At 42.4% G+C, this 26,541-nt stretch overlaps 1 protein-coding gene across 2 annotated transcripts in view; it reads left to right on the forward strand.

The window, feature by feature from the left end:
* Arhgap18 (Rho GTPase activating protein 18) overlaps positions 1 to 26,541 on the forward strand; it is a 210,522-nt gene that overhangs the window by 68,434 nt on the left and 115,547 nt on the right. Inside the window, exon 1 of one of the 2 annotated variants that reach the window (XM_021221125.2) lies at positions 699 to 877. The exons of the other annotated variant lie outside the window; for it this stretch is intronic. Coding sequence (XP_021076784.1) covers positions 765 to 877 — 113 coding nt within the window. The 5' untranslated portion in view covers positions 699 to 764. Of the gene's footprint in view, positions 1 to 698; positions 878 to 26,541 lie in introns of those variants that run through there. 2 annotated transcript variants of the gene reach the window in all.

The following is a 26,541-nucleotide window of genomic DNA, read 5'->3' on the forward strand; positions in this document are numbered from 1 at the left end:
TGTAGACCAGGCTGGCCTCGAACTCAGAAATCCGCCTGCCTCTGCCTCCTGAGTGCTGGGATTAAAGGCCTGCGCCACCACGCCCTGGCATGTTGGAACTTCTTATTTTGATTATTACCTTTTAACAGGCATTAGGTAGACACTTTAAATTTTATTTTTCCTAAATAGTGTTTGATTAAAAAAAAAACAAACCAAACAGGTATGCTTGATAATGCAGGGCACACAATAACGCAATATTTTTATAGCGGAAAGCAAAGCCTTTCTGGTGGGCCAGATGGCTTTGTGACCTCAGGTTGGGCTCCTTGGTTTGGCTGTGGTGAATGTTGAATGCCTGAAGGGGTTAAGGAATGCCTCCCTTGAGTGAAGAGAAAGCCACAGAAAAGATCAGATAGTAACACATGGGGTAGGGGGAAAGACGCTATCCTAACCATGGTTTCCTAGCTCACTAGGCTTGGACTTGCATTGCTGAGCTGGCAGCAGGGAGTACGCCATACACCCAGGCCCCCTTAACAACTGCTGCTGCTGCAGCGGCGGCGGCTGCTGCAGCCTGGGATTGCCGGGTTTAAACAAAGCTGTGAGTCACACAGGGCCTGTAACTGCAGGGCCAGGAAGCTCTGCGGGAGAGGCCACGCCTCTCTCCCTGTGAATCGCTGGCCGGGACCGGGGAGGGGCTGGCCCTTGCTAATGAGCAAGTTGGCAAGGCGAGACAGGAACTTCATTCCCCTCTGTGTCAGAATCCCAGAAATTATGCCCCTTCTCTCACCATGAACTGGCTATCGAGTTCCTCGGGAGTTGTGCTAACTGCTTACCACCCCAGCGGCAAGGACCAGGTCGTTGGGGACAGCCATGCAAAGGGAGGCGACGAAGCTACCTCCAGGTAAGGAGAAAAAAAAAAAAAAACCCTACCTGCCCTAGGAACAAAGTGACAGGGAAGTTGTCAAGAGGGGAGAGAATCACCTCTGTACTTGAAGTCTGACCTGACGCTGCAGCGTAGGCTTGTTCTTTTGCATCTCGTTTACTCGAGTGCAAGAGCCCTTCTGGTTACCAGTGGAGGATGGGGGAGAGTGGGGGGCAGGGGGTGTGTAGGAGGTGACTCTGTGGCTCTCCGACCAGTTGCTTAGCAGGTGCATGTGCAAATACTGACTGATCAAATGACTGTATCGGAAACACTCTCTGGGAGATGGAATTCTTGAATGGGCTCAAAACTCCGCTGGAACTGTTAGCTGGGAAAGTCTGCCAAATGGCAGGGAGGCAGGTCACTCTTCTCGCTGTTTTGAGAGTGGCACCCTCCCGCCCCTCCCTGAAAGCAGACCGCTTAGGCAACATGCCCAAGTCAGTGGCCTGTGGCTATGCTGCGCGCATTCTTCAGTGTACGTAGATTACTCGCACAGCCAAACACACCCCTCCCTGCACTCTTGGGATTTCAAAAGGGAGTTTTTGTCAGCAGGCAGTAAGTATTGTGTTGGTAGAGGGAGCGAGCGTGGTTAATGTTAAATCACTTTATAGGCAGATAGGGGAAACGTTCTATAGACCATTGAGTCGCAGAGTCCTCACTGTGTACTTTGTTCTGTTTTCCAAGGTTGGTTTTTCCCCTGCCTCTTCCTTTCTCTCCTTAATGACCTTCTCCCTAGCTGAAACTAGTAATCTCCAGTCTTAGATATAAGTTGCAAATATTGGCCTGGAAGATTGCAAAAAAAAAAAAAAAAAAGTTATCAGTAAGTCCAATTCCATCTTGATATGAAAGGTGATAATGAACACTTTATTGTTCCTGGGTGACTTCACGCCTGTGCCTTCCAAAGAAAAGAATGCCTTCTTTCATTGGTTTTCCAAATCCTTAACTGTGTGGGGCGTGTGAAAAATCCAAGGAAAGGTTAGACCTTGCCTGGGAACTTTGCTTCTCGAATGTTGCTCATGGAGGCCACTGGATGAACTCATTTCCAAAGTTGAAAGGGAGTGGAAAGGGAGTGGGCTACACGTGTAACCATTTTGTTTTCTTTGAAGTTTATCAAGCGTTTCCATGCATGCTTCTGCAGAACAGTAACATATTCATCTTTTAGCAGCAAGCAGCCCTAGCTTGTCTTCCTTCTGACAGTTAAAAAAGCCCAAACTATGAGCTCCAGAGTTCTTCATTTGTCACTGGCTTCAGGCTGGGTGGGCCTGAGGACTGAGCTGAGTCTTGGGTCTCCGTTGTGAGAGTGAATAAAGGTGCTGGGACCTTGGGTCCCAACCTTCATCCTGCTGTTCAGACTCAAACTCCAGAAATCCCCTCAGTTGTAGCAAAGTCTCTTAGGGGAAGCTTTTGCATGAAACTGTAGCCATTCTTTCTGTCCTCACAAGTTTGTAGCTTGTTAGGGGAGGTTTAGACTTGAGCAGGTTGAACAAATGTATGTAGTGTATTGTTTCCGGGTATTGCAGAAGCAGAACCAAGGTGGGCAGAGAAAATGGGGTGAGCAGTAGGCCTTGCAATCTGTGATTTGTGATGGGCCACATCTCTAGATGGGCTGTAAAAGGCCTTTCAGCTAGCTGCCATAATGCTCACCAACCCTTTTCTGGGGCTGCCTTTTCATGAGGGATAGGTAGTGATGCTGGGGTGTGGGGAGAAGATCAAAGACTGGTTTGAGGCAGGAGGGGAGGGGGGGAGCACTCTTCATGAATTTTTACCCTGAAGCTTAGTAACATATCAGCTAAGCACAATGTAACATTGGGAGGTTCCTTGTTTAGCCTAGAAGGAGTTAAGATACTGGAGTTGGCATGGAGTAAGGCTTCCTGGAGTGAAGAGGGATTTCAACAGTGGAACCGATAGGGCTAGTAGTGACCTCCTAAGGATGGTCATAATGGATGGGGCTATGGGTGGGTTGGCTGGCTGGTAGTTTAAGCATTAGGAAGGTGCTCCAAGATTTCAACGATTGTTGATGCCTATTTTGTAAATAAAGCTGAAGTGACACTTGTATAAAGAGGCTAATTAGATCCTATATATCCTCATATCTATTTAAAAGTAGCTAGAGGTAGCTCAAAATTCTGACCTTGTTTATCAAAGTATTTCATTTATTTTAAATTATATGTGTATATAATATATAACATGTATATATACATATATATATGTAATGTGTATATGCACATGTATATATACATGTTATGTGCATATACACATATTTTATATATAACTTCAAAATACAAAGGGTTATATTTATGATTTTAGATGTTTATAGAAAATGTTTTGATTTTTAACTTTCTCTTGCCAAATTCTCCTTTACTGCTGTTCTGGTCTTATGAAAACTCAGGATGGTGAGAAGTTAGTATTTCAGTGAGCAGTCTGATATCCTAGAACTTCTTATATTACATTACCTTAATCAGAATTCACACCCGGATCCCAGATTGAAGAATTCCTCTCACTCCTGATTGGAGCCTCCCAGTTGGAGAATCCTGTTTTTATGTTTTCTTTTTGCAGTGTTTTTCCCTTAAACTACAGGGACTTGAAAGAAGATGTTAACATTAGTTTTTTGGCTGACTGTATACAAATGATTCCAAAGGAAACCACTTTTTATGGACAGCTATATTTATAAGACTTTATTTACTTACTTGTGTATTTAGGCAGGCATCTCAGTATTTGCTTTAGAAAAACAATTTTTTCAAAAAAAACTATATCACTGTTCTTTTAATTTTAGCCTCATCTTAAGGGGAAAAATTGTATGTTTTACTTCCTTTTAATATTAATTTCTTAGTGATATTTTCTGTCTTACTGAAAACTCTTTAATTCTCTTTAAAAATTTTTAATAGTTTAAAATAGATTGGAGAATGAGATCTTTGATGCCTTGCTTGAACAAACATGGTTTTCATTGTATAAGGGTTATCGGAACCCTGAAACCCAAGGCTGGAAATCCAACATGGCTCCATTCTTGCTCTCCTAGTCATTCGCAGTGTGTACCACAGACATTAAGTCTCTGCTGTAAGTTGGGCTTCACAGAAGTCTTTCCCTTGGGAGGTCTTCTATGCAAAGCCTGTGGGGTAGAGTCTATCTCCAGGCAGCTTCCCTAATACTGTAAGCCACATAGGATAGTCTTCAGTTTGTCTTGCTTGGGGATCTCATTTTGTCAAGGGTTAAGATCTAGAAGGTCACCATACTTAAGAATGATTTTGAAAGCTAGATGTGGTGGCACATATGTCTAATCCCACTTGGATTATATATAATCTTGATTTGGGAGTGAAAGGAGGATCCAGAATTTAAGCCTAGCCTTGTTGAAGGTCAACCTGGATTATCTGAGACCACACCTCAAACAAAAAGTATCTTCCAGCAAAACAACGGAATGAATACATGAATAATAAATCAATAAAAAGGCTTATGGGAAATTGGACGTGCTAGTGTATAGCTATAATTCCAGTGTACAGGAGGAACGAGGAGGATGAGGATTACAAAGTAATCTTCGGATATGTAGTGAGTTTAAATTCCCTCTCTAAGACCCTCCAGTTCTCATTTACTCCCCACCCCAGGTACAGAAACAAGACACTAGAAAATGAAGACGAGTGTAAAATTTTAGTCTTTTGAAGTCTGAAAGACCTTGGAAATGCCTTTTCTTCCGCAGCGGTTCTTCTGTTGGACTGGGGACAGCTGCACATGCAAGTTGGGCCTTGAAGCCCATGAACCTCAATGGAATGTGGGTGGGTCATTTTTTTGGCAGCTACACTCCCTCCTGCCTTCTTCACACTTCCCTCCTCCACCTTAAGGAACTTTGCCCAGCAGCAAGGCCAAGTGGGAAGTGTTGTCACTATCATAACCATAGTTCAGCTCTAAGCATGTTCAAGTCTCACCTATTGCTTTGTTCTGTAAACCTGTAAGTCACTCAGTTACTCCAAATACTGACTCTGAGTATCAGGCAATTGGTCCCTGTGCTGGTGTTTAATGGAGATTGTGCCTGTTGCTTTTCTTCACTGTGATAAGAACCTGAGAAAAGCAAGAGAGCAAACACCTACCTTGACTCCATTTAGAGCCCTCAGCCCATGGGCCCAAATTGACTTAGGCTTGAGTCAAGGCTAGGCAACATGGCAGCAGGAGTGTGCTGTGGAGGAGTCCGCCAACAAGCAGAGAGACTATGGGTCTGGGTTGATAGGGGCCAGGCTGTCAAAGACACACCTCATGTGGTTTATTTCTTCCTACCAGGCCTTACTTCCAGAAGTACTTTATTATCCCCCACACCAGTATAGGCACCAGCTGAGACCAGGGGTTCAACACAGGAGCTCAAGGAAGACATTTCCTATTGAAAACTTATCAAAAAGTATGTGTTGGGGTAGGGAGAGGTGTCCTGGAGTTGAACATAAGCCAGGAGCTGCAGCTCGTCAAGATTAGCAGGTATAGGACAACAAGGGTTGTAAAGGCAGAGAGGTTAAAATGCAGAAGAGCCGCAGGCCTAGAGGAAGTGCTGGAGCTCTGGTCAGAGAAGCAGAGAGAGCCCTGCATAGCCAGAGGGCTGGGGAGAGGGAGGCTAGGGGACAACCGAGGGCTGTGTGAGTTGGTTGGGCTTTTGTATTAGATTTTTTAAAAAGAGATAGAATTACATGGAGGGAAGAAGGTTTTGAGAGAGCAAGGACAAATCATAGGGGTTGATTATATAAATGGAGAAATAGCCATCCATCGGAGGGGAGCTGACGGTGCCTGGGCCAAGGTCTTCGTCATTGCAGCAATGGAGGGAGCGTGTCACGGACTCTTGGAGATAGAGTCTGCCGGATTTCCTGACGCCTGAGCAAACTCAGATAAAGATTGCAGGAATGTCGAGCTACGTTCTTATAAGGAGAGACTTGTTGCTGATTTAGATAGGGAAGCTTCCTGCTGTGTGTAAGAAGGATGTGTTGGGGCCATCTGGAAGTTAGTCTTTTGAATATAAGTCTTAAGAAAAAGGCATGATTTGCTTTCCTTGAGGAGGTCAGCATTTTTGTCCATCTCTCCTGGTGCTGGGGATTAAACTCGGGACCTGTGCTTGCCAGGCAAGTGCTCTACCACTGAGCTACGTATCCAGTCCAGGGCCACCATTTTTATGTGACTCTTCATGGTGTTTTAAAATCCTATGTACTGCGCCACTACTGAAACTTTTATTATTTTGTGAATAGGATATTTGTTAAGTCTTTTTTCTTTTTCTTCCTTTCTTCCTTCCTTTCTTTCTTTCTTTCTTTCTTTCTTTCTTTCTTTCTTTCTTTCTTTCTTTCTTTCTTTCTTTCTTCCCTTCCTTTCTTCCCTTCCTTTCTTCCCTTTCTTCCCTTTTTTCCCTTTCTTTTTTCTTTTCTTTCTTTCTTCCCTTTCTTTTTTCTTTTTCCTTTCCTTTCCTTTCCTTTCCTTTCCCTTCCTTTCTCTTTTCTTTTCTCCCTTTCCTTTCCTTTCCTTTCCTTTCCTTTCCTTTCCTTTCCTTTCCTTTCCTTTCCTTTCCTTTCCTTTCCTTTCCTTTTCTTTCTTTTTTTGTTGCAGCACGTTAAAGGATGTTTCCTGATGCCACATTTGTAGGATCTTGTTAGGAAATGCATTTATTGTACCCATCAATGTGGCTGATTGTTTTCAATGACACAAGGACTTTTTTTTTTTTTAAATCACCAAATGCCTTTGGTCTGTAGTGCAGAATCCCTACCTGTAATCTCCTCTTGAATTGTTAAGATGCATATACTCTCGATTGGGCAGATCGTACCTTCATTTATGCAATGAAGCATTCATTGCCTCTTCATTGTCTACATCTTTAAATGACGATTGAGGTGTGTGTGTGCGTGAGTGTGTGAGTACGTGCCTGCGTATGTATTGAGGGGGTGGGGGGGATAATTTAAAGTTATCTTCATGGAATTTGTTACTAGTTTATGGTTTTTAGTTATTAGAGCTAGTGATCACACACTGTATTCCCCTCCCCAACCTCCTGAAAAAACACCCCTGTTCTTCATGTACACTGTTCCTTCTTTTGCGGAACAGACTCTTGGCCTCCGCTCATTGCTCGCTTTGGCAGGGTTATCATTGTTCTTTCCTTTTCTTGCATTTATTTATCTAGTGTGTGGTATGTGTGTGTGTATGTATGTATGAGGTAGACTGTACATGCCCAGTCCTACGCGTGCAGGTCAGAGGATGACTTGTGGGAGTTGGTTCTATTTTACCAAATGGGCCCCTGGGATCCAGTTCAGATGCTCAAGGTCGGTGGCATGGTTCTTACTCACTGTGCCATGCCCCCAACCCTCATAACTCTTTTTATGTGTCAAGTTCTCTTACTGTTTGTTCTAGCAAGTGTTGAAGCAAAATAGACTCAACGATTGCTTGTTTAGGCAACCGTTACATAGGCTGAAGGATCAGCTGCATGGCATCTGGATTTATGTCACTTTTAATAATCAGTGAAAGACCAGAACAAACGATCCGTCTCTTAGTTCTCACTTGCAGGCTGCAAACATCAGTGTCACGTGTTAGAACAAACCCCTCACACACTCGAGGCCAAGGCTACCCTGCTGGGAGTTCTACGTTTCCTATTCTTGAGTGAATGAGAGTTCCTTACATCTGCAGCCATTTCTCTACTTACTGATTCAGCTCTACTTAGGGTCCTGAGGAAGCGCTCTCTGCCATCTTTGGGGTGCTATGTATGCTTAGAGCTGTAGAAATGCAAGCTCATGGGACTTGCCCTGCTTGTTTGACAGGAGGAAGGAGCACTTAGATGGGGTGGTGACAAGCCTCACTTGAATCTCTCTCTCTCAGATGTTTGCTCTCCTAGCCCAAACCTTCTGTTGTGAACAAATGCTTGGAGGTGTGTTGGTTTGTTTCCTTCGATGGGTCCTGAGCCTTTTCTTCCAGTAAGAGGAGATGGAGCATTTGAAGGGCATTGTTAGAAGAGAAAGGGAATGCATCAGCGTGTCTGGAGTGAGTTCAGGCAAGAGGAGCAGAATGCATGCCTAGCTCCTCCTGTAGATATATTTGCTTCAATGCTAGTGTATCTGTCACTTTGAACTAGCCAGGTACTCCCAACACTGGGAGTCCTTTCAATACCAACTCCACTGAACTATCTGTGTAGAAAGAATGGCAAATCTCATGTCTTGCAGTTGTATTTTAGAGTTGCTTTTGGATTGAGAAGAATTTATTTCTATAAGGGAAGTGGGGTTATCATACACCAGGGATCTTGGTCACAGGGACAGGATCCAATCTTTTTTTTTTTTTTTTTTTTTTTGTTCAGTGACTGGTCATGTGGTATCATTTGTGACAGGCTTGTTTTTTCTTTAAGACCATTCCCCATGACCCCAGTGGCTCTTCAGGGGTGTTTTTCTACCATCTTTGTGTGTTAGAGCTAACTGAACCACCTTTTTACTAAACGTTTAAGTTGGGCTTATATTTGCCCAGCTCATTCTATTTTTATGCATATATGTGGTGTGTGTGTGTGTGTGTGTGTGAGTGTGTGTGTGTGTGTGTGTGAGAGAGAGAGAGACAGACAGACAGACAGACAGAGAGTTGAAGAATGTACAGCGTGTGTGTACAGGGAGGTGTGAGTAGGGAAGCCAGAAGGGGACATTAGATGTCCTGCATTGTTCTCTCTGCCATAATCCTTTGGGACAGTCTCTCATTGAACCTAGACCCGAGTGACCTTTCTGTCTTTATCAAGCACAGGTCTGGAATTAAAGGCATGTGGGTGAGAGTTATAGCCATGTGAGTTATAGCACTTTGTTCATGGTGCTGGAATTCAAACTCAGGTCTTACAGCAAGTTCTCATACCCATTTAAGCCTACTAATAGACCAGAGCCAATCCCCAGGCAGAGGACTACTTGGTCATTCCGGGTCTTTTTAGAGGGAAGGCCTGTGGATAGACCAGGTTCCCAGAGAAAAGATGATCTGGCATCTTTTCTAAGATGTGGGAGCCTGATGCCTGTCAGTGAACACACTTGGAAAATTATTGAAAAGCACTTTTGAGAGATTAATTTGTTAATAGCTTCAGAAATGAATGTTTGCTTTCACTCATTTACAGGATAACATTTTTATCTTAAAAATCATTTTGGAATAAGTCAGATTACCTGTTTTAAGAACTATAAAGAGTGCACAAAAAGTGTCTTAAGGGGGGCGTCACAGTATCAGAAGTTAATCTGAGTAGTTGCTTTGAGCCAGTTTTGTTTCTGTTTACTTTTGGAGCATGCAAACTCATAAGTCATGAGTCACCTTCAGTAAACTCGGAAGTTGTCTCGGTCAGCAAGGAAAGCTGTTTGTTCATGAGCTCCAGGGAAAGAGTGACTGTGGGCTACCTGAGTCCTTGTGGGTACAGTCCTATGGTGCTACTGTACTTAAGAAACGAACAATTTTATACTTCCTTTTTTGCCCTTAAAATGTAAGTATATATTTAATGAACAGCTGCTAAACTCAGAAACAGGAAGTAATTAATGCTTCCTGGAGCAGATATCCACAGATATGCCCTTTTAGCAAAAATGTTTGAAGGTATGGGTTGGAGAGATGGCCCAGGGGTTAAAGGCATTCGCTATCAATCTAACTGCTGTCTAGCTGATGAACTGAGTGAAATTCCTGGGACCCTGCCCCCATGACGGGAGGAGAAAAACTGACTCATGTCCTCTGACCTTCCAGTGTGGAGTCTGTAAAAAGGTTTCCGTTTCTCCATGTGTGACCCATCGTGTATTTTCTTCGACACTATGCTGTAGATTCGGAAACTGTCTTCCTGGTCGGTTCGCAGATGTGTCCCCGAGCCTGAGCTTTTTGTGAGGTGCAAGCTCCTGCTTATGAAATGTCCACAAGAACAGGCTTTGCTTCCACCTCAGAGGAAATAGTGCACGTACCTGGAAGGAAGACGTGAACTCAAGACAGATGGAGGTCAGAGCCACGAGCCACTTAAAAATGCAAAGGCCATTTTCTGTAGGAAAAAAAGCCCATGCCTTACTGACGTTCTGTGCATCCTGAAGTCACTCAGTTCTGCCCCATGGTTAATAGATTCCTATTAAAGAGATGACACTTAGCTATAGCACTGCCAGTAGGCAGAACAGGACTAATTTCCTATCGAATTTGGGAATCAACTTTCTGAACCCAAATAAAATCGTCCACTCTACTTGGTTACCGTTCCACTCCACTTGGTTACCGTTCAAGGTGTACTTACTGAGCTGTTCTTTGCTTTCTGGCCTGTTGTATAGTGGGAAGTGAATTTTTCCCTTATCTTTGTATGCGCATGTTTAGTTTTTCTAAATATAATATCCTTTCCACAGCATAAGGGATCTTAGCACAACTCCAATTACTGTCTTCCCAGGTCCCCTATGCATCTGTCTGTTTTCCTTAGGGGTCATGTCTTTCTTTATGTTTGCCACTTCCCTAAAAACTTTTTTTTTTTTAAAGACGGGTTCTCACTACGTAGCCTTGTGGCCTGTAGCTCACTATGTCGGCCAGATTAGCCTTGAACCGAGTCTCTTCCCTGCTTTCTGCTTCCCTAGTGCTGGAATTAAAAGCACGAGGCAATATGCCTGGCCTACCTTTTAAAACTTCAAAAATTCTCTCCTTCTTTCTCTTTCTTTTTCTCTTTCTTTCTCTTTTTCTCTCTCTTTCTCTTCTCTCTCTTTCTCTTTTTCTCTCTTTGTCTCTTTCTCTGTCTTTCTTCCTCTCTGTCTCTCTCTCTCTCTCTCTCTCTCTGTTTTTCTGTCCATCCATCCATCCTCTGAGTATCTGTGTGAATGTGCATGTGTGCCGTTGTTCTTTGCTTGTGGAGGGTTGAGGATGGGTTTTCTGAGTAAATTCATTTTTTTTTCTACCCAGCGGGTACGTGGAACGGGACTTACAACGTCAGCCTTGCTAGCAAGCTGAGTCGTCTTGCTGATTCTTACCATTTATTTTGGAAGCGTCGAAAAGGCAGAGATTAATAAATGTTCTTGTGATCTTAGTCAAATCAGTTTTGAACCAATGTGGAATAACTGAGTGAAGTAAGAAATACCTTACCTCCAAGCTGCTAACCAACTAGAAGGAGCAGGGCTGGGGAGACGGCTCAGTGGGTAAAGACTTGCTGTGTAAGCATGGGCCTGAGTTTGTATCCACAGAGCCCACATAAAGCCTGGTATAGAGCAATCCCAATGAGGTGGGAGATGGAAATGAGACAAACCCAGGTTCCAGGCAGCTAGTGCGCTATACACAGCAGGGGGCAGTTCAAGACCTACATGTGTACTGGGGCATATGTGGACCCACACTCTCACATGTGAAGATGAAACAAAGTCACTCCCACACCGACACTAATCTGCAACTGTGAGGTAACCTTTGGATTTATATTAAGAATTTTGAAATGTGCAAAGTTTAGTATTAGAGAGCTAATGTATCTTCTCTGAAAGCCAATGACTTCATATACCATACATATATTTGAGGAAAATAATAGGTATTATATATTGATGAACAGCATAAAATTTGGGTTTACCTGGGATAAGGTTTAGACAACTCAAAAAAAATTTTTTTTTAAGTAGATTTTATTTCTTTAGTCATATGGCTCTAGAGGCAGAAGCAATATATATATATTTAGATTTATTTATTTTATGTATGTGAGTACACTGTAGCTGTACAAATGGTTGTGAGCCTTCATGTGGTTGTTGGGAATTGAATATTTAGGACCTCTGCTCGTTCTAGTCAACCCTGCTCACTCCAGTTGGCCCCTCCCCCACCCCCCAGCCTAAAGATTTATTTATTATTATACATAAGTATACTGTAGCTGACTTCAGACACACCAGAAGAGGGTGTCAGATCTCATTATAGGTGATTGTAAGCCACCATGTGGTTGCCTGGGATTTGAACTCGGGACCTTTTTCCAAGACAGGGTTTCTCTGTGTAACACTGACTCTCCTGGAGCTCACTCTGTAGACCAGGCTGGCCTTGAACTCAGAAATCCACCTGCCTCTTTCTCCCAAGTGCTGGGATTAAAGGCGTGTGCCACCATCACCAGGCCCCAAAATTCTTTAAAGATATGTAAGTATAGACTATTTTAAGTCAGGCTGGAAAGATGGCTCAGCGGTTAAGAGCACTGAGTGCTCTTCCAGAGGTCCTGAATTCAATTTGCAGCAACCACATGGTGGTTTACAACCAGCTGTAATGGGATCTGATGCCCTCTTCTGTTGTGTATGAAGACAGCCATAGTGTATTCATATAAATAAAATAAATACACCTTAAGAAACAATATCTTAAAGTCTTACTTAAAATTTAAAAAGTATTTTATTAATTAAACATCTATAGAAATCCTCAGTGTCTAAAAATAAATATAAGAATTCCTGCTTTAAACAAGATTCCAATGAAATTCATACATATTCCAGACCCACAGTTTTTCAGGGTACTTCTTTTAAAGTATCGCAGTTTCAAAGAACTTGGGCTGAGTGAAATTCAACTTGGCTAAGAAAAGCCAAATTGGCTGCAGGAAGTTGAAAGGAACAGGCTATTTATAGGTGGTCTAGAAACATGTAACTTGATTAACGTGTTTTATAATTAATGCTTCACTAGGGTTACTTGTGTGTGCCTGTTGATTTCTCTCTGCTCAAATAATATAGTCAAAAGATGTCATGTGTCAGCCAATAAATATGATTTGAGTGAAGATAGACATAAATGTGTATAGTATTTTGTTTTTTTTAAACTCATTTTTGTTAATTTTAGCCTTGAACAAGGACAGGTACACTCATATTTCTAAATTGTTTTGAATTATAGCATTCTGAATTACTCTGTATTGTAGTGGAGGTGGATAGTTGTATATATAGATGTGGTTTAAGGGAAGCCTCAGTTCCATAGTAAATTCCAGGCCACCCTGTGTTATACCCTGTGTTATATTCTTGTCTCAAAAGAATCGATAGAAGTCTGGCATTTAACAGCCTGTGAATGACATGATACACTATAAAAAGCACGTTGATCTCAATTTTGGGTTTCAGTAAAATCTCTAAAGTGAAAATGTGGGGGCATTGTATATATGACTTGCAAGTGAAATGTCCTCCCATTGGCGTTTCAGCACTCTGTTTCAGGCTGGTGGCAATGTTTTTGGCTGTTAGGGACCCTTCTGATAGGGTCTACAGTGGGAAAGCTTAGAGGGTTGTAGGTTGGCCCCAATCCTGGCAGGCTATTCTCTAGTTCCTGATCAACTGAGACATGCACAACCACTGATGCAGGCTCTCATCATGGCACCTCTGCCATTTCTAGGACATGACCCACAATAAACCTCACTCTTGTTCCTCTGTCAGATGCTTTGTCACAGCTATGGGTAAAGAGGTCACCAGTATGGAGGCATGGCACTGAAATGGCTGACCTAGGTCATCAGTGACTTCATATATACACATTTGGCTCATTGGCTGGGAGGCAGTGCTTTTGCCTCATGTAGCTTTTCTGCTTGACTAGGTGGGGCTTCCTTAGAGCATGACCATGTTACAGGTTGTCACTGTTACTAGCTTTCTGCCCAGTCAATGTCCTAAGAAGTGGAGAATACAAGCTCCTACCTGGACTTTAGGAGTCAGTCAGAAGTGAGCTTAGCTGTATGCTATGTGCCAGTTAAGTCATAGGGCAGCTCCGATTCAAGAGCATGGAGGGACGGTGGGAAGAGAGGCTACTATACAGGAAGTTCTCAAAATGTTAGCTAACTATTACCCTGTGTGATGTAATTAGTCCCTGCTTCCATTTGCTGGCAGCTAACTTGCCAAGGACCCTTGTTTGTTTATATCCAGTAAAATTCACGCTGAGGGATTGTTGGACAAAGTAGTATTTGGTAGAACGAGATAGTTTTGAGATCATATAGTAGTTCATATGAAAACATCCAAGAGGTTATGGGGAATAAACTTAGAGTGTTTGAGTTACGTGTGCCCAGGAACTCCCAGTGCTTTGGGTACATGAGTATCTCTAGACATCAACAGGGACTATGAGCACTCAGCCAATACACCTAAACACCAGCTCTATAAAAAATTTTCCTTTACGTGTCTATTATTTAGTTATGCTTCTTTCTACCATATGTCCTTTACTTATTGTTTAGTTTTTACTTTAATTCTTTGAAAATTTCCTACAATAGATTTTGATCATATATAATTTTATTCTTCCCGTCCCCCAACTATTCCAGATTCCCCACCCCCCAGAAACTTCATAGTCTTTCTGTCTTAAATTTTTTTTTTTTAAGAATGAAAACCAAAGCCAAAGCAGAATAAACAAACAAACAAAAACCCCATGGTGTCTGATTTGCATTGGCAATCTACTACTCCTGAGCATGTAGCCTGCCCTGGAGAATGACTGGTCTACCCATTCCATATATGTGTCCATATATTCCATATGTGTCACTTCCTTGAGGAAAACTGACTTTCCCTCTCCCAGCAGCTTTCAATTCTGAAGAGCTTCTCATTTAGGGATGGAACACTGTGCCCATGTCCCCTCCTCCATGTTGGGATCTTGTCTGGCTTAAACTTGTGCTGATCTTGTGCAGGCCTTCACAGTCTCTCCGAGTTCCTAGATGCATCTGTCCTATCATGTCTAGAAACTACTACATCCTTGAATTCACCCCTTACCGCTGGCTCTTCCAATCTTTCCTCACCTACCTTTTATGTAGATCCTTGAAGATGGGTGGTGATAACAGCATGCTATTCAGTTGTCAGTCTATGTGTTAATTCCTATGTACTGGAGGAGGCCTCTTTGATAAGGCTTGAGAAGTGCACTGGCCTAGGAGGAATAACAATCTGTCATTAGGAGTTGTTTTATTGCTGCATTCATTTAACAGGTTGTTAATAGTAGGTGCCATTCCCTATAGAGTTTCAGTTTCTTGACCCACTTAACATTGTCGGGTATTGGTTCAATTTTGTATGACACCGTTATTGCACCAGTGGGCATGTCTTGTAGGTGGGTCATTATTGTAGCTCATAAAGTATAGAGAGAGATCATCTTGTGTATTGTATGGAAGCCTCACCTGTCAATCAAAAAGCCTATGACTTAGGCAGGAAATAGAGGTATGACATTGGAAGAAGAGGGAATTCTGGGAGAGGAGGAAGCAGAGGGAGGAGGAAGCTAGAAAAGACATGAGGGACAGACAAATGGTACCTGAGCACAGGTAACCAGCCACATGGCAAAATGCAGACTAAAATAAATGGATTATCTTTCAGTTCTGATCTAGTTAGAGTAGAGCCTAGCTCTATGGCCAAAATATTTGTAAATCTATTTTGGATCTGAGTCCTATTTCACAGAACATGGGGCTGGGTCGTAATACTGGGCAGGGCCTAACCTGACAATCAAGTTCATAACCACATAAGACGGATGATGGTCTTCGCTCATCTAGTGGCATGTAGCTCATTTTCAGCACCAGCCAGTAGGGTCAATGCTTCACGTTGAGTGTCAGCTAGACTGCTTCCTGCTTTTTGTCATAAATAAGCATGTGATATCATCTTTACCAACAGAATCTTACTGAGTTGTGTAGTAGCATTGGTGATTGCCAGTTATTTGGGTATGTATATCTAAAAGATACCATGTCTAAAGACTTAAATGTAATCCATTCTTGAACTGGGAGTTTTATTTGGTAAAATAAAAATGTCTAGTTGAGGTATAGTCCCCTTCACTGTATGGTAACTCCAGCTAACTTCCTCGTATATATGTATACATCTTAGGAAGCACCTACAGTAGGAGGTCTCAGTATGGCTTTCAGTGCTGGCTATCCGTGTGTGTGCCATGCTCTATTCTTCCCTCCCCTCCTCACTTAACCCTCATGTTCAAATTTATCCTTTATCTGCTTAGCTTATGATACCATTCTATGTCTATCCTTGAAGCCATACTTTGAGAAAAAGAAAAATGACATCCAATAAAAAAAGACCCTTTCCACCTGGGTTGAGAGTTTTTAATCTAAATAAGGAAAATTTTTGTTTTGTTTTCTTTGGGTTTTTTTTTTTTTCAAGGCAAGGTTTTCTGAGTAGCCCTGGCTGTCTTGGAACTCTCTTGGTAGACCAGGCTGGTCTTGAACTCGGAGATCTGCCTGTCTGCCTCCTAAGTGCTGGGATATGCTACCACCTCCCTACTAAGAATTAAAGCGGAAAAACCCAAGTACTTTACAATAAGATAAAAGATATTTATATTTCTTTAAAATTACTTTATGTCTTCAGTTTAGGATTGCCATTGTTTAGGGTGGGACTTAGTGCATACATTTAAATCACTTGTCTATAGAAATGATAGTGTATTTTGTTGGAGCATACAATTTTTAAACAGTTTCTTTTACTTCTTACACTATAGAAATCCCTGGGACCTCCATGTTGTAGGGATGGGAAGAGGGTATTCTTTTATAACAATTTCAAAAGTTTTTATTGCTGTCGTTGTTGTCATTGTGTTTGCAGGCCCCTGTGGCTCACAGGGCCCATGTGGGGTGGGGGTTAGAGGATTTCATTGTGGAGTTTTGTCTTCAGTTCCACGATTACTCCATGAGTTCTGAGGGCTGGCCACAGCTCATCGGGCATGCCCTACAAGTGGTCTGCCTGCTGAACCATCCCACCAGGCCAGTATCCTGTTTTTAAGATTAGTTTGAAGACTGAAGAGTAAGGATGAAGCCCAAGCATGCAACGTCTAACAGAAGCCCCACTCAACTGCTATGCACGTTTCACAGGGGAGAAAAACACCGTCTGTTTCATTTCTTGCGTGAATTAGTGTTAGGTGCTTATTTCCCAAATTGTATATGGAACTCTGTTCATAAACCTTCTATTAGGAAGTATTTTGTGATCTGGGTGTAAGCTCCACTTGTCTGTTGCCTTCTTGTAGCAAATATTGTCCAGGTAATATTTTAAGCCTCAAAAAGATAGAAGAAAAATTGCACCAAGTAGCATATCCTGAATTTGACAAAGGAGCCCCTCTGTTTTGTGAAGCAGTTGATGCTAACATTCTGGGGATCGTAGTAATCTGTAAGAACTAAAAATACTGTTTTCAGCTTTATGTGCAGGAAAGTGTTAAGTATTTTGTATCCTTGGAATCGGAACAACTGTGGGTACTTCTAGAGATCACTAAACAGAAGTGTTCAGTTTTCCTTCTTCTGATGTCCACTATGCATTTATGCCCGCAGAACTGGTTCTTGGCAAGCTTGTTGCCAGCATAAGAGTCTCTCCCCATACCACGCCCCACCCCACCTTGGAGACCGACCGTGTCATCTTATGCAGCCATGGCTGGGCTGGAACTCACTCTGTAGCCTGATTCTGCTTCCCTGGTGTGCCGTCATGTTAAAGATGTTTCTGTCTCAGCTCCGTCTGGTACTGCACCCTCAACCTCTGAGCAGTGGAAGCAGTGGGGTTGAGGGTTCATTTGACATAGTCTGATAGCTAGGGCGAAACACTCCCCACCAACCCTCCCAAAAAGGAATAAGTTCCCTTAGTATATATGTTTCAGCAAACAAAACAAAATTACCTACCTAGTATTTTTATAGGTGAAATTTGCATGGATATCCCCAAGCCTAATATGAGAAGAAAGCTGTTTAGAAAATTATTTCTCTAAATTATATGATGTAACAAAGTACACTATCATTGCTATAGATAGGTGATTAAATATGTGCACTAAGTCCCACCATGGCAGTCCCAAACTGAAGATATAATTTTACGTATCTAAGGGGAGAAGTACCCGAGGACAGTTGTAGTGTCACTGTGAGGAGGAGCTCATGTCTGGCCAAACACAGATGCACCACCTGGTCTTACTGATTGATTTACACTTAGTAGAGTTGTTAACAATTCTCCATTCAAGCGTGGTGCTTTGTCCATTGCATTGGGCATTGGTTGCATATTTTGCTTTAGGAAAACTCATTTGTCTCTTGGATATACACGTGTGTTTTGTTACTTGGAAGAATTTGACAGTCTTAGCCACTGCCCTGCCCTCTAGACCACAGAGCTTCATAAAGATCGCAGCTGCTTTCCCTCATTGACTATGATGAAGACACAGCAGTTTACCTAAGTCAAGCCTCCCACCTGCCTGAGGTTGTACTGTCCTGGTAGGCCCAGGGAAACTGTCAGGATCTTCACTGCTATTCAGAGCAATACTTTTACTTCCAACTTTTCTTAAACTGCAAGTGTGATACTGGAAGCATCTACAGCATGAGTTTAAGACCAGTGAAATGTTTGAATTCTGGTTGATTTATGTTCCTTCTTATAATACAAGCTCTGCGTTGCTGCTTTTAGTATTTAGAGAAAGTATTGCTAATGTGGATCTGGGACTTGTTGATGGCAAAGTACACATTTGGGGGAATTATTTCAGAAACTCTCAGACACCCAAGATGTTGTTTAACCCAACGAGTAGTGGTTGTTCCCTATTCTGTCATTTAATAAGTAATTTATGCAGCCTTAAGGTGTTCCCTGGTATTTTGTGGTTGGTTGTTCATGAAACTGGAGTGAATTGTATTGTAACAGAAAAGCAAAACAGGTATTTGTTGAGCATGATCTGTGTTCCTGCAAACTTTAAAATGGACTTTCTTTAATCCCTATAATTAGCACTCTTACCAAACAAGTGAACAACTGGTGGTTGTAAATAAGCTCTGGTTTGAAGTCTGGTCATGTAGACTGGCCATAGAATAAGTGACATTGTCATGTGTTGAGTCCAAATGGCACCAGGGCCTCAGCTTTTTAGGAAGACATTGCCTGTGGCAGATGTGATGTGGGTTGCCAGCAGTCTTGAGATAAAGATCTGTGGTGGGGGTTGCAGAAAGACAGGAGGAAATCCCAGCTTCTATAGATGGAGCAAAGGAAACAATCCTACCGGGGGCCTCTGCATCTGTAGCCTTTGTGAAATGGAAATTCTTCCAAGGTTGACAAGGACACTGTAATAAAATGCCTTTACATCACCGCCACTGCCATCATTAATAGTTGTACTTTTTTTAAAAAGACAAATAAGCAGATTTTACTTAAGTCTTAGGAGAAAGAGTATAAGACTACAGTGGTTCCCCAGTATCTCCCGATCATCCCCAACAACCCAGGTTGCTTCAGTGCCCTGACACTGAATAAGAGTTTGATACTGATGGTTGAATGGGTACTCTTTTTATCTGTGAACCCAGAGCTCTCCCAGAGGCTCCTTGTAAACTGATTAAGTCATTTAAGTTCTTGGGGTGGGGGTGGCATGGGCCTGTAAGGACATGAAAGTCATACCCTACCACAGAACCAGGGATCTCAAAATCAAATCATCTACTTGGTGGGTTCTTTTGATCAAATCACTGAAGGTGTTTAAGAAAGTGGCAAGTGAGGGCTAGCTGAAGCACATGGACAGCTACCAGTCACTCAGCCTCACTCAGCCTCTGGTCTCTCAGTCTTTAGACTCCAGCTTTACAAATGTTAACCAGGTTATGGGCACACACTGCAACTCTTTCAGAGGCATCTCCATTTTTAGGCTAAGTAATTTGTCATCAAGCAAACTGAAGGTAAGTGAACTGGCTTATTCTTGGTCCCAAAGCTAGACCTGTGTATAAATAGTTGATTTCCAGGCCAAGGTGTCCCTGCGTGACATGCTCTTAAAAAGTTCCTGCTGCCACAAATTGCAAATCCTAACCATAATAGTTTTTTGTCAGTCCAGACTGTTCTGTTCATAGATCACCATTGCTGGGGAAAGTCCACTGAGAGATGTCAGCAAGTTTGCAAACTAGGCTACAATTTAGCACTGCTTTAGGCTCCTTGGCTTTATATCATTCCTTCATACTTAGGAAAATAGTTTGTTTTGAAAGATTGCTCAAAACGGGAAGTCTGTAGACCCAGTGTTGTCAGCACAGGAGGGTCAGGGAAGAAAATGACCTGTATGTTATACGGAACTCAAGTTTGGTGTCATCGGTTTGAAAATGGGTCCGCTGAGTGAGCCCTCAGTCCCCTGAGAAGAGCCTGTCTTCCTCGGGAGAAGAAAGGAAGGAAGCATGCCTTTTGTAAATGTTTCACAATGTAAAAATGAGGTCAACAGAAATGCCTAGATTGCCAGGTCCTTAGCCTTGCCCAGAGACCTCAGTTTAAGGGAGGATAAGATTGCTGGGCTTTCAGGGTCAAGGATGAAAAGATAGTCTGTGGGTGGAAGAGGAGGACGACTGTGGACTACGGCACTGGGTATATGCTGCCCCTCAGCAACCTTCTGAGAACTTGAAGCTGGCTGTGGCTGGGAGGATAATGTAATTTCACATGGAGAAACATCAACCAGACATTTATCAGCTATTACATGTGAGTCGTTCATACTCAGGTTTCCCAGATCTAGCCTGGGAAGCAGCACTGTGACATGCTTTCTTACACTTTTTATTATAGTATATTAATTATACTATAGTTTTTACTTACTATTGCTGGCATTCAACATGGTTCTTCTAAAACTTTTTCTTGTGACCCTTCGACCATTACATTTTAATGCTTGAAGATCGTTGCTTTTCAGGTTTCCACCTGAGATTGTTATAACCAATGCACAATGAAATGTGGTCAAGATAGTACACTTATTAATTTTCTTATTAAGAAAATTCAGCTTTGAAAACTGTCACCAGTAACGGAATTCCTCTAAGGTCAAGATAGGTCTTTCCATGGGAAGAGCAACAATACCAGTCTGCTTGATTCAGTATCGTCTTCCACTATTTCCCATTTCCTTGATCATTAAGTGTGAGTTCCTCATCTTCTGAGGGCCCCATCCTGATAAGAGTTGGGGCCAAAGTCTGCATGGCCTTTTATCGAGGACCAAGGCTACAGAAAATGTTCTGTGTTTATAGTAGAGGTGACAGACTTTGGATCAGTCGTGTCCTTCCTGCCTACATACCCTCCTCATCACCATTAAAAAAAAAAAAAAAGTACACGATTGAGTAAGCAGTTAGATTGTAATGTCTGTATAGTAACATAGCATACATTATTAGCTAGAGTATCAAATGACTGCCTTAAATGAACCCCATGTGTAAATGAGAGGGACAGCCTTTTTTTTTTACAGTGATTTTGCATATAAATATACTTGTAAAAAAATAACTCCAAAGTCATTTTTGTTGAATAAAAGTCAGTAGCATTGAATTTACAATTTCAGTGATTTAAAGAAAACTTCCAAATCCTGTGCAAGCATATGTAATTTATTTGCTTCTCCATGAGTCTTTCAGATTGTGACATATGTTGTTAGGCTCATGAAATTGTAGTATCACACATATCACACATTCATCTTCCTTTCGAAATATGAAGTGCCACAAATCTTTACAGTGGTGTGTTTTTGATATGTATCCTCAGTGTATGAATATTTTCAAAGTGATTATTTATACCCCTGGATATTTGTATTGTGTTTTGGGAAAATGTAGATCAGGGAAAATATTATTTGTTTGAAAGTAAGCCTGTTCTATCGACTCTAATGCTGTGCTTGTGAGTTACACAGTAGGCTGTGTCTTTACTACATGGGTCAGCTTGTTCTGTTGTGCTGGGCGTACCAATCATGTTGCCTTTCAAGAGTCACAATGTAGCACATAGTGCTAAATGGTTTGAGATCCGGGTGATATGTCCCACACGGTTTCAACCTTATCATTCACTGAAGTGTTCCTTAAAGTATAACATTTGTAGGCATATATGTGATAAGCATATAGTTAGTTTAGCAGCTGAGGTGTTGATTTTCATGGGTTGGCCCTCTTTAGGCCTAGCATATATATGGAGATGTTAGTGTTCTGAATAAACAACAGGGGCATTTTTATAAATTCCATGCCAACCATACGTGTGTGTTTACTTGACCAGAGAGTACATCTGTTGACTTTGTAATGGACACAGTATTGCAGTAAATAGTCTAGTGATCGAAAGCACTTGAATGTCTTTTCATTATTGACATTAGACTCAAATTCATGTGACTAGTTAAAACAGGAACAAACCTGCCTCCTTTTAAAGCTGGATATGCTGTCTTCTTTGTAGTTGTAAGATTCAGAAAGCCTGAGCGGGGGTAATATAGAAAGAAATGTTTTCTGGGTCCTTCAGAAAAACACATGTGTGGTTTCTCTGAAGGGAGAAAAATGTAAGTGTTTCTATCGTATCAGGTGGCCATCTGTACAAACTTTGCACAGGAGTCACTTCTGAATTTTAACCAGGAGAATGCTTAGTGAGAAGCTGTAGTGTGTGAGTAGATCTTCATTCCTGCATCCCAAGGGAAGTACCATGCTGACGTCTGCAAAGGCAACCACAGCACATGTGCACATCTCCATCTTGAAGGAGAGGCCAGTTTCTCTAAGAGGCCTGCAGAAGAATACTCAAGACATGATTCTTCTTGTTAGTAGCCATTTGTTCCTCAGAGAGCTGAAGATCACCCTGTCGGTTCCGCTCACTCAATAAAGTCCAAGGAAGATGAAGAACGTTTACAGGTTAACAAATGATTTAGGGGGCCAAGGAGATTGCTCAGTGGGGAAAGTGTTTGCTGTATAAAGCACGGAGGACCTGAATTTAGATTCACATACAAAAAGCATGACATTGTGTGCTTATAATCCCAATACTGGGAGGCAGACATAGGAGAAGACTAGGGTTCCTGGGCCAGCAAGAGTAGCTCACTGGGTGAGTTCATATCCTGTCTCAAAATCTAAGGTAGAGAATACTTGAGGAAGGCATCTGATTTCAACATTTGCCCTTCACACGTGCACATGCCTTCAAGGTCATGTTTACACTTAGATTCTGAAAAAGCCAGAGAGAAAAACACCTCTATTTGTCTATTATAATACTGTAGGTGGTGGGTCCAAGTCCCAAAAGATGGATTTGTCTTCACTTGGTAGCCTCTTAGTTTAGTTTTCACGCTTAGGATAGCAGCTGTCCGTGGTGAGACTTTTTCTTGTAAGTCCTTGGAGTCTGTTGGGTAGGTGAATCATTCACTGTTCCAGGCCAGGCACTCCATGCTTTCCAGGAATAAGGTTCTAGAAGCAGTTTTGCAATTTCTACCAAGGATGACAGAGTTTGCCTGGGCTGGTTAAACCTTTAGGGGAAGGGCTAGATGCATTCTGAGGAGAGGAGTTCTGAGTTGGGGCCATGTGAGGAGGATGTTAACTTAGATGGAGGGCAGGACCCTTGGGATAGGAGGAAGGCAAGGCTGGGAAGTTGAGGTCAACTTATGCCAGCTTGGAAGAACAGTAGGGTTTCTCCACACAGTGATCTGCCCATTTTAAGAAATACTAAAGTGCTGTATCATAGACCCTGGAGTCTATTGAACTGGGATTTCTGTAACAAACTGCATTGTAATGAAAGGGGAGAGTGGGTTATCTCCTGGATTATGAGGTGACATTGTGCTATGACTTTAGTCCATCAATCACTGGTAACCTGACCTTGGTCAAGCCTCTAAACCTCTCCGTACCTTAGAGATGCTGTGAAGGCTAAGTGAAGTGAGAAATGTGGGGTGCGTGAAAGCCCACTACAAACAAATAAATAGAATACTCTTGGTCTCTAATGAACTTCTGCCACCTGAAATTTTCCTCTACCATCCTGCCAGGAGGTGACTTCTGAGAGTGCCATAAGGAAAGAAAGAGAGGTCCAAAAAGGGTGAAGAGGGGGGCCCATTAGGACAACTTACTTTTGTTTTGTTTTGTTCTGAAGTGCATCTTGCCAGAGTAAGTGGGTTCATGGGCTTGCTTTCTTTGTAAGAGCATGTGCATCTCCATGTCAGGCCTTCTGTGGTAGCTCTGAACCTGAATTAAGGTATCTGGACAGGTCCTGTTGGTACCCGATTCAAAGGAGGATTCTATGACTTTCTGCATTGGGCCAAGACAGATGGGAAACTCTTTGAAAGGCTGATAGTCCTATTTCAGCAACAGGTTGTCAACGAGCCCTCAGACCTTATGCATTTTCCAAGTTCACAGGTGCAACTTCTACTGTTCGTCTTGATGTGGAAGGGCAGCCACTGATGTTTCACAGTTGTCCCGTGACCTATGAGCCAGAGTTAAAAGTCCTGAGGGTGTGGTGTGGAGGAGAAGCTGGGTTTTGACCTGTAACCAGAATGCCTGCTCACCACCTGCAGCTGATTGTTGTGTCCAAGTGGTGGGGCTGTACAAATGAAGAACAGCTTTTTAATGAAGGATGCTAAGGTGGCTTCATTAACTACTAAAAGAGAAATCTGGGAAAATGCCAGAACTCTTCACCAATGCTTCTGTGGTTACAAACCTGAAGATTCTGGAACTCTCAGCCCATAATTCTCCCAAATGTACGAGCAAGTCACAGAACCTTGAAGAAATTAGCATCCCCTGGGAGATAGGGGAAGTCTGGGAAAGCCTCTAGCAGGGTGTCAGTTTAATTATGGAGGGAAAGGTTAGCTTGGCATTTTCCTGGTGACGTGGTTAGCTGGAAGCTACTCTTATTTGGCAGAGTTGAAGTTGGGGGTGCATCTCCAGGCCCTTCCTGTGATTACATGTGTGTGCACAGGAGCTTGGTGTAAAGGCTAAGATGAACAAATCAGTTAGATGTGAGCATATGTCCAAGGGAGATGGAATGGTAGGCCATCCGCAGTCGGGCACTGTTAGTACTTATTGCATAGTGAATGACCCTATTATCCAGAGAGGTGACCTGAGGACACAGTCAGAGCTGGGCTCAAAAGCTGTGTGGCCTTGAAAGAAATCTAGTTATCATGTGACACAGGGACAAAATGGAGGAACAAAAAGTCAAAACCTAGCTAGACTTCTTACCCCTGGGACGGTGTAATGTTGAACTGTAGAATTATCTGCGTTAATCTTCTCCTGGGACGGTGTAATGTGGAACTGTAGAGTTATCTGCGTTAATCTTCATCGGTCAAGGGTGAAGGAATTGAGGAAGTTGGAAAGCAACAAGTGATCTTGTCTATGCTGAGTTTGGAAAAACTATCAAGTGATCTCTAACAGTTTGTACAGTTCCTGGTCACATTTGAGTGGGCATTTTAGATTACTCTGCTTATTTGACTTTGGAAAGTATCTAATTACTGATCTTCACCCAGTAACTTCTTCTGTTTGCCTGCTTCTGTCTTGTGTGCTCTGCAGTGGTCTGTATGTGCATGCTGTTTGATATGTGCCTCATATATCATAACGATAGCTACACCACAGCACCAGGAAAATGCCAGGCTGAAAGTTCCCTACTAAATTAAACTGGCACCTGTTAGAGGTTTTCCCAGAATCCCCTTTGCTTTTAGACAATGCTAATTTCTTCAAGGTTCTGTCATCTGCCTGTAATTTTCAGAGGGATTATGGGCTGACAGCTTCCAGAACCTTCAGGTTTGTAACCACATAATACCATAATCATAGCTTTTATTTTATGACTTGTGAAACCAAGGCACAAGACTTAAGGAACTCAGCTCAAGGTGACACGTCAGGGTAGTAAAGCTGAATTTCAAACTCTAGTTTCACTTAACCATTCTGTGTCCCCTGTCTATAGCCTGAGCTTGAGGAACAACTGGTTCTGTTCTGTATATCAATGACCTTGCCCATTAGGCCATGATTTAAACCTGAAATGGCCCACAGAGGCTCATGTGTGTAAATACTTGGTTGCTAACTTGGGGCACTGTTTTAGGGAGTTATAGAGGTGAGGTCACCCTAAGTTAGGAGGTGAGGCGATGCTAGCAGATGTTGGACATAGCCACTGTTCGACTGTAACATCAAGAACCTGGTTTTTAATTTTATTGGTATCTTTTCAGCACAGGTCAGAGTGAATATTATATCCCTTGGAACTAGAGTTATATATGGTTGTGTGTGTGAGTTGTGTGTGTGTGTGTGTGCTGTGTGTTAGTGTTAGGACTCCAACCCAGGACCTCTAAATGAGCAGGCAGTGCTCTTAACCACTAAACCACCTCTTGAACAGGGTCCTGATTTTCCTTCTGTCACCTTGGGTAAAAGTGCTATTGCTTGCTTTTGTCTGTGGAGAAAGGTCTTCCAGCCACCAGACCTTCCCCCCAAGACAGACCGAATTCTCTCTGAAACCACAGGCCCACGTCAACCCCTCTTCCTTTATATTTTTTCTTCAGATATTTTGTTACAGTGATTAAAAAAAATAAAAATAAAAAAGCGAGCAACACACCCAGGGTACGTTGTTTTGTTTTGGATACAAGAGTTTATTAACTCTTTTTGACTTGGTACCAGGTTAGGCTTAAACTTGAGGTCACCCTGTTTCAGCCTCTAGGTAGAAGGGTCATAAACCTGTGCAAACACAAGCAGCTCCCAGCTTGCTTTGTCCACAGTACACATGTTTATAACCATGAAGAGCTATATTTAGTATGGTAAACATTTTAGTGCTGATAGCTTCTGTAATTTAAGAGGACTTGTCACAGATCATAGGGAAAATTTCACTAGGAAAGGGCGGGGTCAAGCTTTAGATTATAACTTGTGCTTTGAGCTAGAGCCTTATGACCTTTGTGGCTTGGCTATAGTACGGTCAATCTGTATGACCTGTGAGTAATATTGAGACTCATCAAGTGGCAAAGCACCATGCATGACCTTGGAGGCCCCAAGAGTGCCAAAAGCTGTGAATACTCGGTGAACTCACTCCAGTGTGAGCACGAAGCCAGTGAGTGACTGTGTGTGTGTCTGAGTGTGTGCCTCTGTGAAGCTAGTAAGTGACTATGTGTGTGTCTGTCTGTCTGCCTCTCTGTCTGAATGTGTGCCTCTGTGAAGCTAGTGACTGTGTGTGTATCTGAATGTGTGCCTCTGTGAAGCTAGTGACTGTGTGTGTATCTGAATGTGT

The sequence above is a fragment of the Mus pahari genome, chromosome 21 (genome assembly GCF_900095145.1).
Source record: "Mus pahari chromosome 21, PAHARI_EIJ_v1.1, whole genome shotgun sequence".
Classification (NCBI taxonomy): domain Eukaryota; kingdom Metazoa; phylum Chordata; class Mammalia; order Rodentia; family Muridae; genus Mus; species Mus pahari.